This window comes from Hibiscus syriacus, unplaced genomic scaffold, assembly GCF_006381635.1.
Source record: "Hibiscus syriacus cultivar Baekdansim isolate YM2019G1 unplaced genomic scaffold, ASM638163v2 tig00112206_pilon, whole genome shotgun sequence".
Taxonomy (NCBI): domain Eukaryota; kingdom Viridiplantae; phylum Streptophyta; class Magnoliopsida; order Malvales; family Malvaceae; genus Hibiscus; species Hibiscus syriacus.
Window position 1 is genome coordinate 717,002 of NW_024063267.1, and position 16,533 is coordinate 733,534.

Here is a 16,533-nt window from a genome sequence, read left to right on the forward strand (position 1 = left end):
GTTTAAAAAAAATACAAAATTAACACTTGGTGGCGCCAGATCAACCTAAAGCGCGTTGTAGGGGCGTGCTTTTTTATTAAAATATGTTAGATCGAAAAATATAATTTAAACGGTACATGACAGAAAAATATATAGGTGTAGGGTGATTTTTATGGAAAATCGCCGACTTTAAGAGATGAATTATGGCACATTTTTCGTGGTGGATGGGTGCATTAGGGTAGTTGGGTGCTATTTAAGTATTTACCAATCGTAATCAATTACTATGGTATGTGAGAGCCTGTATTTTAGATTATAGATGGAAAGAGCATCTATCCACTAATTAATTAGGGGTTATTAAAAAGAACTTTATTTTATCGATAGTTGACGTTTTATAAAATTATTGATGTTAATAAAGTTATTTTGTCGATAGTTGGTAATTTATATTTTTTTTTATTTGAGTGAAGAGTAGTAATCATAAGATAATGATCGCTGACTGATGTATGTATAAAGAATAGAATGAACAGTCACAAAAAATAAGAATTAGATTTAAGAGAGTCTATTCTGATAATGAGCGTTCTCCCTTTTCAATCTAAATAATGTGAATTTATATTAATATTTAGTGTGTACCAATCAATAGTCATATATAATAATGATTACTTATAAGCTAATCAAGCTATAAACACTCATGATCATTTTTTGACTTTTGTCAAGGCAAGTCACGTGGGTCTATCATTGGTCTTATCTATGTACTATGATTGTCTATCCTTGATGACACAAACTTTTAGGGATTGTGGAGGCTGGAAAGTCCCCGGAGGTATAACAAATTCAAATTAGTAATATAAAATTATTCAAATTGATCGATTAATAGATTGACAATCAAAGACGATAAGAGAAATGATAACTAAAAAATTTCTTCTCTTATTTAGAAATTCGATCGAACTCGACTTAAGATATAATCGAAATATGATGCAGTTTTATAAACCTACAAATTAAAAAAGAAACATATTGTAAAAGGAACTCCGAGAGAATGGGATAACATGTGCAATGAAATTCATCAATAATAGAAATGTCTTTAATTTTATCTTACAATATGGTCTAACCTAAAGATATATCTCAAAGTTGAGTTCTTATCTGGTGATATACAATCAATTGATTAAATAGTATTATTATTTTATTTTTCAAAATGTAAAATATAAACAATTCTATATTTTTATTAAGATAATGTTATTTTATTCAAAATCATAGGCAATAACAGAATAGAGTTAATATACATTTTTTTTATATATAACTTAGATTTTAGATTTATTTTGTTATTTTACGTTTTAATCAAATTAGATATTTGAATCTAATTTTAAGATCCAATTCTATATTTTTTTTGTCAAATTAATTATCAGAATTTCTTTTATTTAAATTAATTAAAAAGTATAAATGTAAATTTAAACAAAAAATCAAATTTAAATATCTCGTAATAAAAAAAGTTATATACAAAATGGTCATTGAAGTTAAATTCATAATTTTTTTTTATTAGTCTGGAGTAAATACAAGGTAATATATGTTAAAAAATAAACTCTCAATCTTTCGATATTGAATGCTCATACCCCTAACTCCTATGGTGCTCGAACCCAAGTCCTCAAAAAATAATAACAATTCTTTTATTATGGAGGCCACCTGATTCGTGCATAAATTCATAAACTTAAATATCAAATAAATTATAAAATTGAGTTGAAGTATTAAACTATACATTTACCCCTAATCATAATAATAAAGTAGAAAGCAACACACGTAAGAAAATCTAACACAAAACATGGCTAGAGTCATATTGACTCTTAAGCAAACAAGGTACCCATATTATAATTGACTATATATATTATTTTTTATACCAAATTAAATAAAATCATTAAAAGCACGAACCAGACGACCTCAATGGTTAAAAAAAATAATTGCTATTCTTAAATGTTCTAAGTTCGATTAAGGGTGTAGTTGAGTGTAATACATTTTTAAAGGGTCGTAATAAAATTATAATTTTTGACCATTATATAAAATTACAAATATAACTAAAATAACTTAGTAAATTATGATTCTATTATTGTTTTATTCTTCTTAAAATTTAAATATACTATAGTTCATCTCTAACTTTTCTTACTGCATCTAAAAGTTTAGGTGTTACGTTCTTATACTACAACAAAAATTTGTAAAGAGATGTTGTCGCTATGAGTGCTTCCTTCTGCGTAATTGGTTTGCATAAACATTGTATCAGCTCCATTCTTATGAAGAATAAAGTAGGTTCGTTTAATCGAATAAATCTCTTTAAACTAATAATTTACTAATTTATCGATTAATTAACACCAATTTAAATGAATAAAATTATGTGATCATGACATTATTAATTTATATAGACTTGACTGTACATAGATCGTGATGCTATAATTGAAGTTGTGTTAGATTTTCAGTATGCTAATTTAATCGTTCCAATACATATTTTTTTTAACGATTTTGCATACAAGCATATATTGAAATGGAATAAACAAACTCAAACGATATTCGTGAGATTAAAATATGCGACCCGAGTCGATCCAAATTAATCAAGACGAAGTATTAGAACAGAAACACAAAAAAATGATGTCGTTTTGATTTGACATCTACATCAGTAACTATCATTCATGTCATCACACTATTAGTGAATTAACCCTTTACTTATATAATTGAAGTGAAAACCAAAAGTTAATATTTTAATTAAAATAAATAAAAATTAAATAACGTAAACAATATAACATATGATATTTAATGATTTAAACCATTGAGTATCTAATAGATATAAATAAGATTATTACTACATACTAACTTTTCCTCAAATTTCAAAATTCCTTTTTTAATCAAAATTCAATTTTGGTAAATAAACAAGGCATAACACAAAAAATAACCCCTAACGTTTATTAAAATAATTATTCTGGTTCCCTCAATATTTCACTTGGGACAAAAAACTCCCTTTATAGATGAAAATTTTTAGTTAACACACAATAAATGCTTCAAAATAGGAGCAATTTTAACTTAAAATAAAACGTTAAAGGCTAAAATGTCCCAGAAAAAAAAATAAAAGGAAAATAATTATTCTGTCAAATATTAGGAGTTTTGTTGCCCGACCAAAAAATATTGAGTACCAAAATACTCAAAAAATAAAATAAAAAACAAAATGATCATTTTGCTTTAAGCTAAAACTAATTTTAACATTATACCAATAAACAATGGTGGTCGTTTGAAACAACCCATTCCAACGGGAGGCAAAATTCAAAAACTTAAAAAAAAAAACGGAAAATGCAACTAACCATGGTTGACGAAAACCCAATAATATTCTACCACGTCATCATTTCTGCCCTAATTTAACCACACCCTACCCTTAAATATCCCCCTTTAAATACTCATATCAACTCCGTAAACATTCATCGCATTTCAAATTCAAATTCTATCCGGAGGTGTCTTAATAAACGCCTTCGATTCGATTCAAGTTCCACCTTCCTTTCTCCATTGCTTTGCTTTCGAAAATCTTTAGGCGAAGATGAGAGAGTGCATTTCAGTCCACATCGGTCAGGCCGGTATCCAGGTCGGGAATTCCTGCTGGGAGCTTTACTGCCTCGAACATGGAATTCAGGTATCATTCTTGTTTCCTTCCACGCACGCCTTTTTGTTTTGATTCCGGTCTATGTTTTTCGTCTCTCCGTGTAGGTGTAACGATACATGTAACTTCATTTTGTTCTGAACTGCTTAGATTGATTGTGTTTTAGTTATTTGCTTGATTTTCCATTAGATCTGAGAATTTTAAGTATTCACTGTCATGTTTGGCTTTGTTTCCTCTCGAATATAGTACCGAGAGTGTTTTTTTTAGTTGATTTCAGATCTGGAGTTTGGTTTTGAAAATAAAAAAGTAAAGCATTTCGAGTATTAGGTTGTTCCAAGAACAATGTGATCATTTTAGCCTCTTAGATGATTGTTTGACTTCGTTTTCGCTTGGATCTGCTACAGTCAGCGGCATTATTTGGCTTCTAATCTGAATTTTAGTTTATCGAAATGTAAAGCATGTCTAGTTCTAGCCTTCTAGGTTTATAATAGAAAGATGTAAAATATTATTTATTTCTTGGTATTTATATTTGAATTTAACAAGCTGTCACTTGTTTGTTAACAGCCTGATGGCCAGGTGCCAAGTGACAAGACTGTCGGAGGAGGTGATGATGCTTTTAACACCTTTTTCAGTGAAACTGGTGCCGGGAAGTACGTTCCTCGTGCCATCTTTGTTGATCTTGAGCCCACTGTTATTGATGAAGTGAGGACCGGTACTTACCGCCAGCTTTTCCACCCTGAGCAACTCATTAGCGGCAAGGAAGATGCCGCCAACAACTTTGCTCGTGGCCACTACACCAGTAAATTCTTTAAACCTTATTCCATCATTCAGTTATTTTCTTTTACAGTAACTAACAATTTATGTTTTACTTGTTGCAGTTGGCAAGGAGATCGTTGACTTGTGCTTAGACCGTATCAGAAAGCTTGCTGATAACTGTACTGGTCTTCAAGGGTTCCTTGTTTTCAACGCTGTTGGTGGAGGCACTGGATCTGGTCTTGGTTCTCTCCTTTTGGAGCGTTTGTCTGTTGATTACGGCAAGAAATCCAAGCTGGGTTTCACTGTCTACCCATCTCCCCAAGTCTCTACTTCTGTTGTTGAGCCCTACAACAGTGTTCTCTCGACTCACTCTCTTTTGGAGCACACCGATGTATCTGTTCTTCTCGACAACGAGGCCATCTACGACATTTGCAGGCGCTCTCTCGACATTGAGCGGCCCACTTACACCAATCTTAACCGCCTTGTCTCTCAGGTATTGTAAAACCCTCGGCCCTTTTCTGTGCTCATGTTATCTTTGTGTTGATGGTTTGGCTTGACATATATTTCCTTGTGATTCAGGTGATCTCCTCTTTGACTGCTTCACTAAGGTTCGATGGTGCATTGAACGTCGATGTAACAGAGTTCCAGACCAACTTGGTCCCCTACCCAAGAATCCACTTCATGCTTTCCTCATATGCTCCAGTCATCTCTGCCGAGAAGGCTTACCATGAGCAACTATCAGTTGCTGAAATCACCAATAGTGCTTTTGAACCCTCTTCCATGATGGCCAAGTGCGACCCTCGTCATGGCAAGTACATGGCTTGCTGTTTGATGTACCGTGGTGATGTTGTGCCCAAAGATGTCAACACTGCCGTTGCCACCATCAAGACCAAGCGCACCATTCAGTTTGTGGACTGGTGCCCCACCGGATTCAAGTGTGGCATCAACTACCAGCCACCCACCGTGGTTCCTGGTGGTGATCTTGCTAAGGTCCAGAGAGCTGTTTGCATGATATCCAACTCGACCAGTGTTGCCGAGGTGTTCTCCCGCATCGACCACAAGTTTGATCTCATGTACGCCAAGCGTGCCTTTGTTCATTGGTACGTGGGTGAGGGTATGGAGGAAGGCGAATTCTCGGAGGCTCGTGAGGATCTTGCCGCACTGGAAAAGGATTATGAGGAAGTTGGTGCTGAGTCGGCCGAGGGTGACGAGGAAGACAATGATGAGTACTAAACAAATAGGTTCGACCCAACGACTTGTTCTAATGTCGCGCGAGTATTGTGTTAACTTCGATTCTTCGAAGCACATATGATACCTAAGTTGTTTTACTCTGTTGAACGAAACTATGGATTTTTTTATAATGCATTTCTGTCTCAATTCACCCATAAGATAATTTTAACAATTGCACTTTGGCAGACACCTGTTGAAGCTGAAAGTGAAAATGCAACTGAATATGGTATTTACAAAGACATAATTACAGGAGATGGAATGAAATTATTCTCCTATGGTGGAACACTTGTTCTCCTTCAATTTACATTAGGGGATGTTTGAGGTATCCTTTCATCTTCCAGAAGCGTATACGGGTCTATGTATTGCGGCGGTGCAACAGAGGTTGTACTTCCGTCGTGAATGAAAGACGGTCCAAAATACTGCCCATGAGGTAACAATTAGTATATAGGCTTTATTGAAAACAAATTCCTAATGACTATGGTTGCGATAATCAAAGGCCAAAAGCTGAGGAAGAGTACTTATACAGTTAAATGAAGAGTGAAAGTAGAGCTTACCAAGTAGAGAGCAGAAAAGAACGCTATGGTTGCGATAATCAAAGGCCAAAAGCTGAGGAAGAAAGTTCCTCCCAGTGTTAGCAACAGTTTAGCCCGCGGAATTAGCCCCTGAACACATATCACACCATGACAGAACAGTTAGTTTTATGTGAACAAATTAATATGCAATGACAAAGATCGAGTTGATGATGGAACTGCTCAACTAAACAGAATGCTGTTGGATCAATTTCATAGCAGCAGAAAGTACAAACAAAGAGAGAATGTTTGTGTCGGTTCTTCAAATGTCATCACGCAAGGAAACATATCCAAGGTCACTCCCTCAATCTAAATTATTCGGATTATGAAGCTACCATTACAATTCATACGGCACATAATTTTGTAAAGTACAATCATCTATAACTAACTAATGCAATGACAAGTTTTCATCAGCAAGATGAAGCAGCACACGAAAGAAAATGCGATTAATGAAATCTTCATAGAATGGTTGTGTTAAAGTTTTGCAGTAAACGTAAGCTCAGGTGTAGGGCACAACGTACGGTATAATTGTTTCTCGTATTCCTTCAAAATTTAAGCAAAGAAACAACCCTAGGTAACACCCTAAAGGCCAAATCTGGCTTGTTCAGATTAGGAAACTAACATTACAATTCATACTGCACAAAATGGCATAAAGTACAACTATGTATAACTAGCTAAAGCGACGATAAGTGTTCATAAGCAAGATGAAAGTGCTCACGAAAGAAAAGGCCATTAACATAATCATTTAAGAAAGATTGTGCCTTAAGGTTTGAAATCAATAGAGCAAAATCTATCAACCTCGAGGCCTTCGCTGTTCAATTCCATCGATCGCTCCCTCTGATTAGATAAGCTTTTTTCGGATTCAGTCGACACAGCATTCCTTTTCGAGACGCTTCCCCCTTCTTCCCCTACTTCCATCTCCTCACCCAATCTGGGCTTTTTGGTGTCCTCAAGCAATGAATTGGGCGTCATCCCCCTCCTCTTCAACTCCTTCATAAACATTGACTCAGTCGGTTCTTCACCTACTCAGAAATAAAGAAAATACCCAATTCATAAACCCTCGTCGAAACTAATAAGCACCTAGCAAACTCGAAAACTACATATAAAGGATTCATTTTTTAAATCAAAGTAACATGAAAAGTAAACGATTAAAAATGGGTAAAAAAATATAAGAACTCTGGATTCTGGAAATTGAAAGAACATACCATTGCTTTTGTTGTCACCTTCTTCAGTGGCACAACAGATTCTAGATCTTTGGCTGTGGAGGGACCTGAGGCTTCTACTTCTCTGAAAGTTTAGAATTCTCTTCCTGGAATCAGATATTCCGGGAAAATTTGACTGGGAAATTGAAATGGAATAAAACACAGGGTTCGATATCTGCAGGGAAGCCATTTTATTCGATTTTTTTCTCCTTAATTTCTCTGCTTTAAATAACTAATTATAAATAGAAACAACTTCCGATTTTTCAAGAAATTATAAATTCTAGATTATTTCTTCTAGCTAACAGTTGAGTACAAGAAAGGAAAATAATTTTTATGTTTTATTTTTGGATTTTTTTGGTTTTTTATTTTAATTATTGAGGAGCAAAGTGAGTTTCTACTGCGCAAGTGGCGGCGAGGATGTGGTGGTCGTTTAGTAGTGTATCATTCAGGGTGTACGTTAGAATGAACAATGAAGGTTCTTTTTGTTGCTAACCTACGTGGTGGGAGAGGTGGGCGGTGCCAGTTGGGCTCGTAGGCTGTAGTTAGGGTGAGCATTCGATTAAGTCGATTAAAAAATTTCGAATTATTTAAGTTGACGAGTTTTATTTTATAACTCGAGTTTGATTTAAAAAATTTTCGAATCAAGTCAAATTAAATTTTCGAGTTTCTATTTAAATTTAATTATAAATAGTTATAATATTATGAAATTATTTAATTTTAATTTTAATGATATTTTATAATCATATACAATACATATATATATATTTTTATATTTTTTCATATGTGATTCACATATAACATATAAAGTCGAGAGACTCAACTCAAACTTCGATTTAAACTTGAAAATTAATTTACTAATTACTAAAAATTTCGAGTTATTCAAGTTATATTTTATAACTAGATTTGAATTTGAAATTGTTTCGAGTCTATTCGAATTTATAAAATTATAATTCGAACTCAATTTAAGTCAAATTTTTTCTAATCGAGTTGAGTAAAAAAATTAATTTTTCGAATCGAGATGATTTTTAATCACCCCGGCTATCATCCGACCCATTTATTCTTTCACCGTATAGAAGTTTAATTAAAGGGTAAAATATACTACAAGTCACTCAATTATGTATTTGGTAACAAATATGCCACTTTTTTAAAAGTTACAAATAGACGACAAAATTAAAATCAGGGTAAATTTCACATTTAATACCTAGAGTTTAGTTTTTATTTCATTTTAGTACCTATGTTCAAAATTTAACCTTAAGTTTTGAATGTTTTCAAAGTTTAGGTACTAAAATGAACCAAAACTAATAGCTTAGGTATTAAACTCGTCAAGTTTTTAACGACGGTACTAAAATGGAACAAAAACTAAACATTAGATACGCTTTTGAAAAAAAATTAAAAGTTTAGGTACCAAAATAAATTAAAATTGACACTATAAGTACTAATCACATTATTTACCCTGAAATATATTATAAATAGGTCATTATATCGTTAAAGTTGAAACGCCCACCATCTATTTTTTTTATTAAGATAAGGTGATTACAAGTAGTATCTGTTCTAAATATACTCTCAATCATTTGACAATAAATACTTAATCATCCTGATGCAGTCGTTGGTGTTCGAACCCGTTACCTCCAGAAACAATAATAATTCCTTTAACCACTGAAATAAGTGGTTCGTACCCACCATCTAAAATAACATTTTTAATCCCCTTATATTCTATTAGTTTTTGTCTCAAATAAAAATAATTTAATAAATTTATTTATTTATATTTAAAATTTTATCAATTTAATTATTTTTGCGATACAGTTGAACCAAACGAATAAACAAATAAAAAAATTGATGTTATCATACTAAAAAAGTAACATGAAATTAGAATAATATTTATAGGAGAATAACAAATAATTCAGGACAACAAAGATTAAATTGAAGAATTTTTAAAATATAAAAAACTAATTTTATTGTATTATTTTATAATATGACTAAATTAATAAATCATACAAATTTCAAAGATTAAAAATATTTGTAATAATGTTTTAATCTAATGATATTTTAAAAAAATTCAAAGTATAATGACTAATTACATAATATAAGATTATAAAAAGATAGATAGCCAAGTTGTGGCATGTACCTACAATTCTTTACCATTTTAAAACTTTGTTACATTTATCTATTTGTGTGGTATAGACTTGTATTTTTATTATGTTTATATTGGTCCATCCTATAATTTTTTTTATGGATTTGCCACTGATTACAATAATTTAACTGAGTGACTTGATTATAACTCTATGAAATTTAATATTTTAAATGAATCAAATACTCAACGTCAGTAAGTCACTTGATATTTAACGATCCAATGACATGTTTTTGACATCTATTAATTGAGTGATTATTTTATAATTTTTAAAAATCTGTATCTTTGTAACATTAACAAATAATTAAGTGTGATTCGATGTAGTTTACCTTTTATTTTTCTTAACTATCTAAATTATTGGTTCGCCGATGACGATAATTCCAATAAAATGTCAACATTGTCCCCACATTAAAAGTATGGAGGAACGATTGGTTCTGACTTATTAGTGACTAAACTGTAATATTAACGTGTACGCTAAGGAGGGAGAATAGTATTTTTCTCGTTTAATAAATTTATATAATCTTGAGTATAAATAAAATTAATTGTTTTCTCAAAGGATCCAATTTTTTTTAATAAATATTAAATTATCATTTGGGTAAATTACGCGTTTAGTATTTAAACGGTTAGCGCTCTAAACGTGTAATTTACCTCTAAACGGTTACTCGTTGAGTACTCAAATGCTAAGGATCTTCTTGTTCTAAAATGAAACATTGATGACCAAAATGCTCTAGAAAAAAAACAGTCTAAAATAATTATTTTAATAAACGTTGGGGCTTATTTTTTTATATTATGCTTATTTATAATGTAAACCTAATCTACGGAAAAGGCAAAAAGAAAAATATATATGTTTAATTACGTATTTAGTATATAAATTATAAATTTAATCTTTTTTAGTGCCTAAATTTTTATTTTTAAAACATATCTAACGTTTAATTTTTGTTTCATTTTAGTACCGTTAAAAACTTAACATTTTTTATTTTTTTTAATGTTTAGGTACTAAAACGGACTAAAACTGATAGTTTAAGTACTAAACGTATAATTTACCTTAAAATATATGACCGTTGTCTCTTTGATTGTTCGGTTTATATTTAGAACTATTGAATAACTATGTATGTGTCAAAGCGTTGTACATGGAGAAGTTCTGACATTATTATTACTCAACATTTCCAGTAACGTTAAATCGACTTTGTTAAGTATTTTATTATGTTTCCGGTCACACCGTTTCTTAGCTGTATATTAATCCACCTTTCCTGAGACAACCTTTTGTAACATGTAGTTGTCCTATATGGCTTGATATGTCCAATATGAACTTATTACTTAGCTTATTAAAAAATTATTTGAATTTAATTATAAAATATATAAATATTAATATTTAATAATATAAAAAGAAAAAAAACGACAATGACCAACAAAATTTGAGAATATACATAAAATATTGGGTAAATGATATGTTTAGTACCTAAATTATAAATTTTGGTCTGTTTTAGTACCTAAACTTTCAATTTTTTCAAAACCATACCTAACTTTAGTTTTTGTTTCATTTTAGTACTTCCATTTCAAAATTTAACGTTAAGTTTTGAAAAAAATTGAAAGTTTAGGTACTAAAACGGATCAAAACTGAAAACACGTTAAGTTTTTAATGGAGGGGTGCTAAAATGAAATAAAAATTAAATATTAGGTATGATTATGAAAAAATTAAAAGTTTAAGTACTAAAACAGACAAAACATGATAGTTTAGGCTCTAAATACATAATATACCCTAAAATATTTTTTACACCCGGTTTTAGTTTAACCAACACATTGTAAACACAAAATATATATAGAGAGAGAGAGAGGGAGGGGTCATTATAATGTTATTCACTCAATTATTTTAAAGTTTTTTATTTTTAGATAAGATCGAGTTCGGGTCATAGAATAATGCTTAATCGGGTACTCGTTAACATGATACATACATCACCTTAGCATTCTAAATTAATAATTGGTCCTCTCTGTCTAAACTCGAGCCTCCATTGGTTCTACAAGAGTTTGTGAACCATGGTACATTGTCACAGTGGATTCTTGAACCTCACTGGTTTCTCTGTACCCTTATTTTTACAAGTTATTCGAATATAATCCATGTTTGTCTCACCACGGGTGGCATTCTTTTTAAAATCTACATTGTCGGGGATGCCATTAAGGTCCAAACGTCAGCTTGCAAATGTTCCTGGTATTTTTCCTTTTCCGAGGGTTTCATCGGCTGCTGCTTCTGCTGATGATGCAGATTTGGACCCTCACATTGCTGGTATGTGACTAATATACGGTATGCATGTATACTATCTCCATATGTGGAACTCGAATTCAAATTTCATTTTTGTTGCAGAACTTCCTCCACTGCCTTTGCCGGAGAGACTTTCAAAGGAGCTCCGTCACCGGCTGGCAAGTTATTTACTTCACGATATCAAGCTAGGCAGACGGAGTTGTATGATTTTAATCAGTGCATGTTAACTATACATTTTTGTACTTTTACAGGGTATTCGATTGTTCAATATAGATATGAACAGGGAGTGTGGGACAAGAGATGTTTTTTATGTAATCGACATTAATTACTTTCCTGGTAAGTAGATGGAAAGCATTTTTTCAATTTGTGGCTGGTTTTATGACCGTTAATGTGATGCACTTCGAGTTTAATCACTTCTCGTTCGTGTGCTCTTCCAGGGTACGGCAAAATACCAGATTATGAGGCCATTTTTACGGGTTTTCTACTTACTTTCATGAAGAGCAAGTACAGGAAGAAGCTCATGAGTTAGTTGTTAACAGGTATCGAAGGATACCAATTATCATACAAGAAGTATCGACACAGTGTGGCTCGGAGCATGGAAGAACTGACAAAAACCGAAAATAGTTTTTAACCTCCACAGTTACTGACTGGTACGATTGCCCTTTGCTCAAGTCACTACGTGTATGTATGGGTGCTTTTAGTTGCCATTAGATTTTGATATCAAGCAAATTACACTAGAATATAAATCAGTTCTCTTAGTTCTTTCTCTTCCATATGCTGCTGAATCATATGAAATGATTGGATTACAGGTTTCTTGTTCCAAGTACTATGTACATTTCTTTTTATCTATGACAAATTCTATCGTAAACCCGAATTAGTGAAAGCTTTCAATGTGATCCCTTTAAGAAAGTATCGATACGAGCTTGTTTTAGTAGTTTCGAGACATTATGAATCCAACTTGCACTGCCATAATTTCTGTTTTTGCTTCGTTAATGTATCAATAACTGTTGGTGAAAGCCTAAGTTGTTTTCGATTAAAAAAGAATGAGATTTGTTCACAGTACGATTGACCTCTAATCTATGTCAGCATCTAATGACTAGAAATGCACAGCAGTGCAACTGTTACAGACATAAGATATAATTTTTCAATCATCATCATGGAGATGTAACCTGGCTTCGTATTCTGCTTGAACGTCGAACAGGAGTAACTATCTCGTCATCTCTTCCTGCCTTCAAAACCAAAAATATAACCAGAAAGTGTAAGAAACAGAATCTTATTTTTGGACAAGTATAACAAAGATAGCTATGATGTAACTTACATGCTTGCTAGATTTCTTCTCATACGTGGTAAAACTGCCATAGGAAGGTGAACCCGTCGAGTAATCCGACGAAGCAAGAGATTCTCTCCTGTAGGCCTTCCTAGCTTTCCTTTCTTGGCTCTGATATTGATTTGATTTCTTGCCTCCTTTGTTGCTGTAAGACGACGAGGTCCTCTCGGAGCTACTCATTTCCAATGGGCATGGCTCATTCAATTCCTTGATTCTGTTGCTGTAACATGATGAGGTCTGCCAATTCTTGGAGGATACTTTTTCGAGGATTGTATCCTTCGAGTCAACCGAAACCGGACTGTATTCGGGCTTTCCTCTCTTTGTGTAGATGAAAGCTGAAGCTACTAATAGACACAACACAAGTAAAGAAAAACCCATCACATTATTACTCGAGAGAAATTGTCCTTCCTGCCCATTAACTATATCTACAGCTTCAGAACTTTGAGAGTTGTCGGTGGAATCTTCGTTTTTGAGATTCTCAGACTTCACTTCTTTGGGGAACAACGTTTCAGCGATGTTGTTCAAGCCACCTTTGGGATCTTCAGTTTTGAGATACTCGGACTTCACTTCTTCGGGGAACGACATTTCAGCTTTGTTTTTCAAGCCACCTTCAGGGTCCCGATCCGATTCAATAACTTCATCCTCAATCCCTTGCTGCACTGCATCAGGTTGTTCCGAGACTAGTTCCGAGGTTTCAGAAGCTTCATCCGATTCAATAACTTCATCCTCAATCCCTTGCTGCACTGCATCAGGTTGTTCCGAGACTAGTTCCGAGGTTTCAGAAGCTGCACTCTCTTGGTCTTCTTGTTCATTATCATCTTCGTCTACTACCTCATCTAGTTCAATCTCTTGATAATGCTTGTCATCAAGTAGTTCAGTTCCAGCATCACTCCCATATCGGCTCCGTTGAACTGGAGTCAAACATTCGTTGCCCCTCAACCATATGATCCTCCATCGACTGACTCAAATTTGCATACTGAACAGGATCAGTTTGTGCACTTCTTTGAACCAGAAACGATTTCTGAAACATAAGACAAGAAGCTAGCTGGCCTTTGCTGCAGATTCTGAGTGAATCGACCGAAGTTCACTTTCGCAAATTCTGAAATTTCTAGCAGGACCTGATAGTTGCTTATTTCTTCAATTCCATGAGTAAAGGCAGGAGAATTAACCACTAGAACTGAAAAGCAAACAAAACTCAGAAACAGAAGCAGAGTGATGAACTTTGATCTGGTGGGAAAACGTGGCTTAGACATTCTTTTAGTCTTCAAACTCGGGCTTGGTTCGGATACATGAAGCTCCTCCTTGTCTTCTTCTTCGTCCATTGTTTCTCCTGAAGATACATCTCCAAATCTCTTTGTGAACCTTCGATCGGTGTTTCTGCAGTAACATCAGTGTCTGAATAGCTTTCAGACGCATAGAGTTCATCAAGCTGCACGCCTTCTCTTTCCCGATAAAGCTCAATTCGAGGATTCGTTCTATAATGAAGAAACTGAGGCCTCGGAGAAAGGTAGTTGGTTTTAGGGTCATAAGGAACCATCAATGGATCTGAAACAAATGAGGCTAAAACAGGACAGGATGGTGAGATTGGACCTCTAGGACTAATCTTGAAGGTTGGATCCACATTAACTGAATCCTTTTCTTTTTTAAGGGTCTCCGGTACCGGATCAGAGTCATTCTCAGTCTCCTTATAATCAAAATCTTTGTCGCCTTTCAAAGGTTCCTCATTTTCATGGTGACTAATTTGTGAATCATGACTTGAGTTCGGTAGAGTTAAATCGTTGAAAGCAAATGTCACATTCTGATTCAAACTAATCTCTGGGATTGATCCATTGCTTTCAACATCAGAAAACGAAACCTTTTTCTGGTTCGGACCAATATCCGGTTTCGAGTCAGTATCTTCCATAATGACACTCTCAACATCAGAGAATGAGACAACCTGGTTCAAACTGATCTCTAGGGTTGATTCAGTGCCTTGGATGATTATGCTTTCAACATCAGAGAACGAAACCTTCTTCTGGTTTGGACCAATCTCCGGTTTCAACTTGGTATCTTTCATGATGACGCTTTTAACATCGGAGAACGATGCCTTCTGCTGCTGCAAAGCGATCTCTGGTGTTGACTCGTTATCTTCCATGATTAGGCCTTTCACATTGGAAAATGAAATAGAAGATTGAACTGACTCATTTCTCTCGACCAAGATTTGCTTTCTCGGTGATGTGTTGATCTTCGAAGCGGTGGAGATCGTCGGTGACATGAAATTCTTCTTACCCTTGGAAAGAGCAGATGATTTGAGGCTCGTCGGTTTCGGATTCGAGTCTCGGGTGTTCTCCTTGCCATGATCAGGTAAAGAAGCTACACTTTCTCGGCTAGTGGAATGTCTTCGAGGAAAATCTGGAAGTTAATAAAAACAAACATAGCATCAGTACGTCAAAACCATAACTAGCACTGTTTGTTTCCCAGGAAAATCTCTATTGCAACTGCTCTTACTACGATTCTTCCTATTAGAACTCAGTTCAATTTGGATTAACTATCATGGTTCAAACTTCAAAATGTGTATTTTCAAAACATGCAGGGGCCCTTTGGTTAGATGGGAAAACTGCAACCTCAATCCCTCCCAAAATCAAAATTTAAAACTTTTAAGCTCCTAAAATTGCAATTTTAGCCACTTTTAAAAGTTAACTCAACACAAGTCTTTTCAACACCTTGCTTAAATGGAAAAATAACACATCTAGCCCCTATCATATTCCATCTAAACTCTTTTAACAAAATGTTTAGAACCCTAACAAACACATATAATTACATCTCTAAAGAAAACCCAAGAAAGAAAGCAAGAAACCGGAAAAGAAAACAGAACCTGAAGGATTATTAGCCGGAGTGGTCGGGTTAAACGCTCTGCGATTCGTGATAACGACGGCTTCGCAAAAGAGTTTCCACTGAAACTCCTCCTCGTAGGATCGTTGAGTTCAGATTTTTTCAGGTGAGAGTTCATTTTACACGATGACGGAGAAGAAGAAGACATCTTGGCCGGTGATGTCATTGTGAAAAAGTGAATGAGGTTTGGGGGGGTTTACAAAGAAAGAAAAAAGTAACGGCTAGTTTCTATGTTCAAAAGAGAAGACTTTGGGATCTTGAACGTTAGGGAACTGGACCCCACCTTTACTCTTGACTTTTGATTTAAATTTAAAAAAGTTAAATTAATAAAAAGAAATCCTGAGTTATTTATATTTAAAAAAAATAAGTTTCACATTTAATTATTCACATAATGAGAAAATAATTAAAAAAATCAACTCATTACGGTAACCATGTATGTTAGGGTAAATTAAGAATTTAGTATTTAAATTATCAGTTTTGATTCGTTTAGAATTTTAGTATCTAAATTTTCAATTATTTTAAAATCATACTTAAAGTTTTGTTTTGTTTCATTTTAGTATCCAGCTGTTAAAAACTTTAATTTTTGTTTCATTTTAATACA

The 16,533-nt window shown here is 33.6% G+C and overlaps 4 protein-coding genes and 1 pseudogene across 4 annotated transcripts; 2 read left to right on the forward strand and 3 right to left on the reverse strand.

The window, feature by feature from the left end:
* Positions 1-3,458: 3,458 nt before the first annotated feature.
* On the forward strand, positions 3,459-5,711 carry LOC120175559 (tubulin alpha-2 chain-like). Its single transcript, XM_039182154.1, has 4 exons — positions 3,459-3,625; positions 4,157-4,391; positions 4,471-4,841; positions 4,928-5,711. The coding sequence occupies exons 1-4, from the start codon at positions 3,533-3,535 to the stop codon at positions 5,579-5,581; spliced, it is 1,353 nt and encodes a 450-aa protein (XP_039038085.1). The 5' UTR covers positions 3,459-3,532; the 3' UTR covers positions 5,582-5,711.
* Positions 5,712-5,771: 60 nt separating this feature from the next.
* LOC120175560 lies at positions 5,772-7,576 on the reverse strand. Its single transcript, XM_039182155.1, has 4 exons — positions 7,353-7,576; positions 6,946-7,169; positions 6,133-6,240; positions 5,772-5,997 (listed from the first exon to the last, which is right to left on the reverse strand). The coding sequence occupies exons 1-4, from the start codon at positions 7,537-7,539 to the stop codon at positions 5,875-5,877; spliced, it is 642 nt and encodes a 213-aa protein (XP_039038086.1). The 5' UTR covers positions 7,540-7,576; the 3' UTR covers positions 5,772-5,874.
* A 3,883-nt stretch (positions 7,577-11,459) lies between these two features.
* On the forward strand, positions 11,460-12,491 carry LOC120175509 (annotated as a pseudogene).
* A 301-nt stretch (positions 12,492-12,792) lies between these two features.
* On the reverse strand, positions 12,793-13,652 carry LOC120175573. The gene is made up of 2 exons (XM_039182168.1): positions 13,053-13,652; positions 12,793-12,963 (listed from the first exon to the last, which is right to left on the reverse strand). Exons 1-2 carry the CDS (start codon positions 13,644-13,646, stop codon positions 12,889-12,891), a joined length of 669 nt encoding a protein of 222 aa, XP_039038099.1. The 5' UTR covers positions 13,647-13,652; the 3' UTR covers positions 12,793-12,888.
* A 658-nt stretch (positions 13,653-14,310) lies between these two features.
* Positions 14,311-16,110, reverse strand: LOC120175572. Its single transcript, XM_039182167.1, has 2 exons — positions 15,916-16,110; positions 14,311-15,452 (listed from the first exon to the last, which is right to left on the reverse strand). The coding sequence occupies exon 2, from the start codon at positions 15,313-15,315 to the stop codon at positions 14,326-14,328; it is 990 nt and encodes a 329-aa protein (XP_039038098.1). The 5' UTR covers positions 15,316-15,452; positions 15,916-16,110; the 3' UTR covers positions 14,311-14,325.
* Positions 16,111-16,533: the final 423 nt, after the last annotated feature.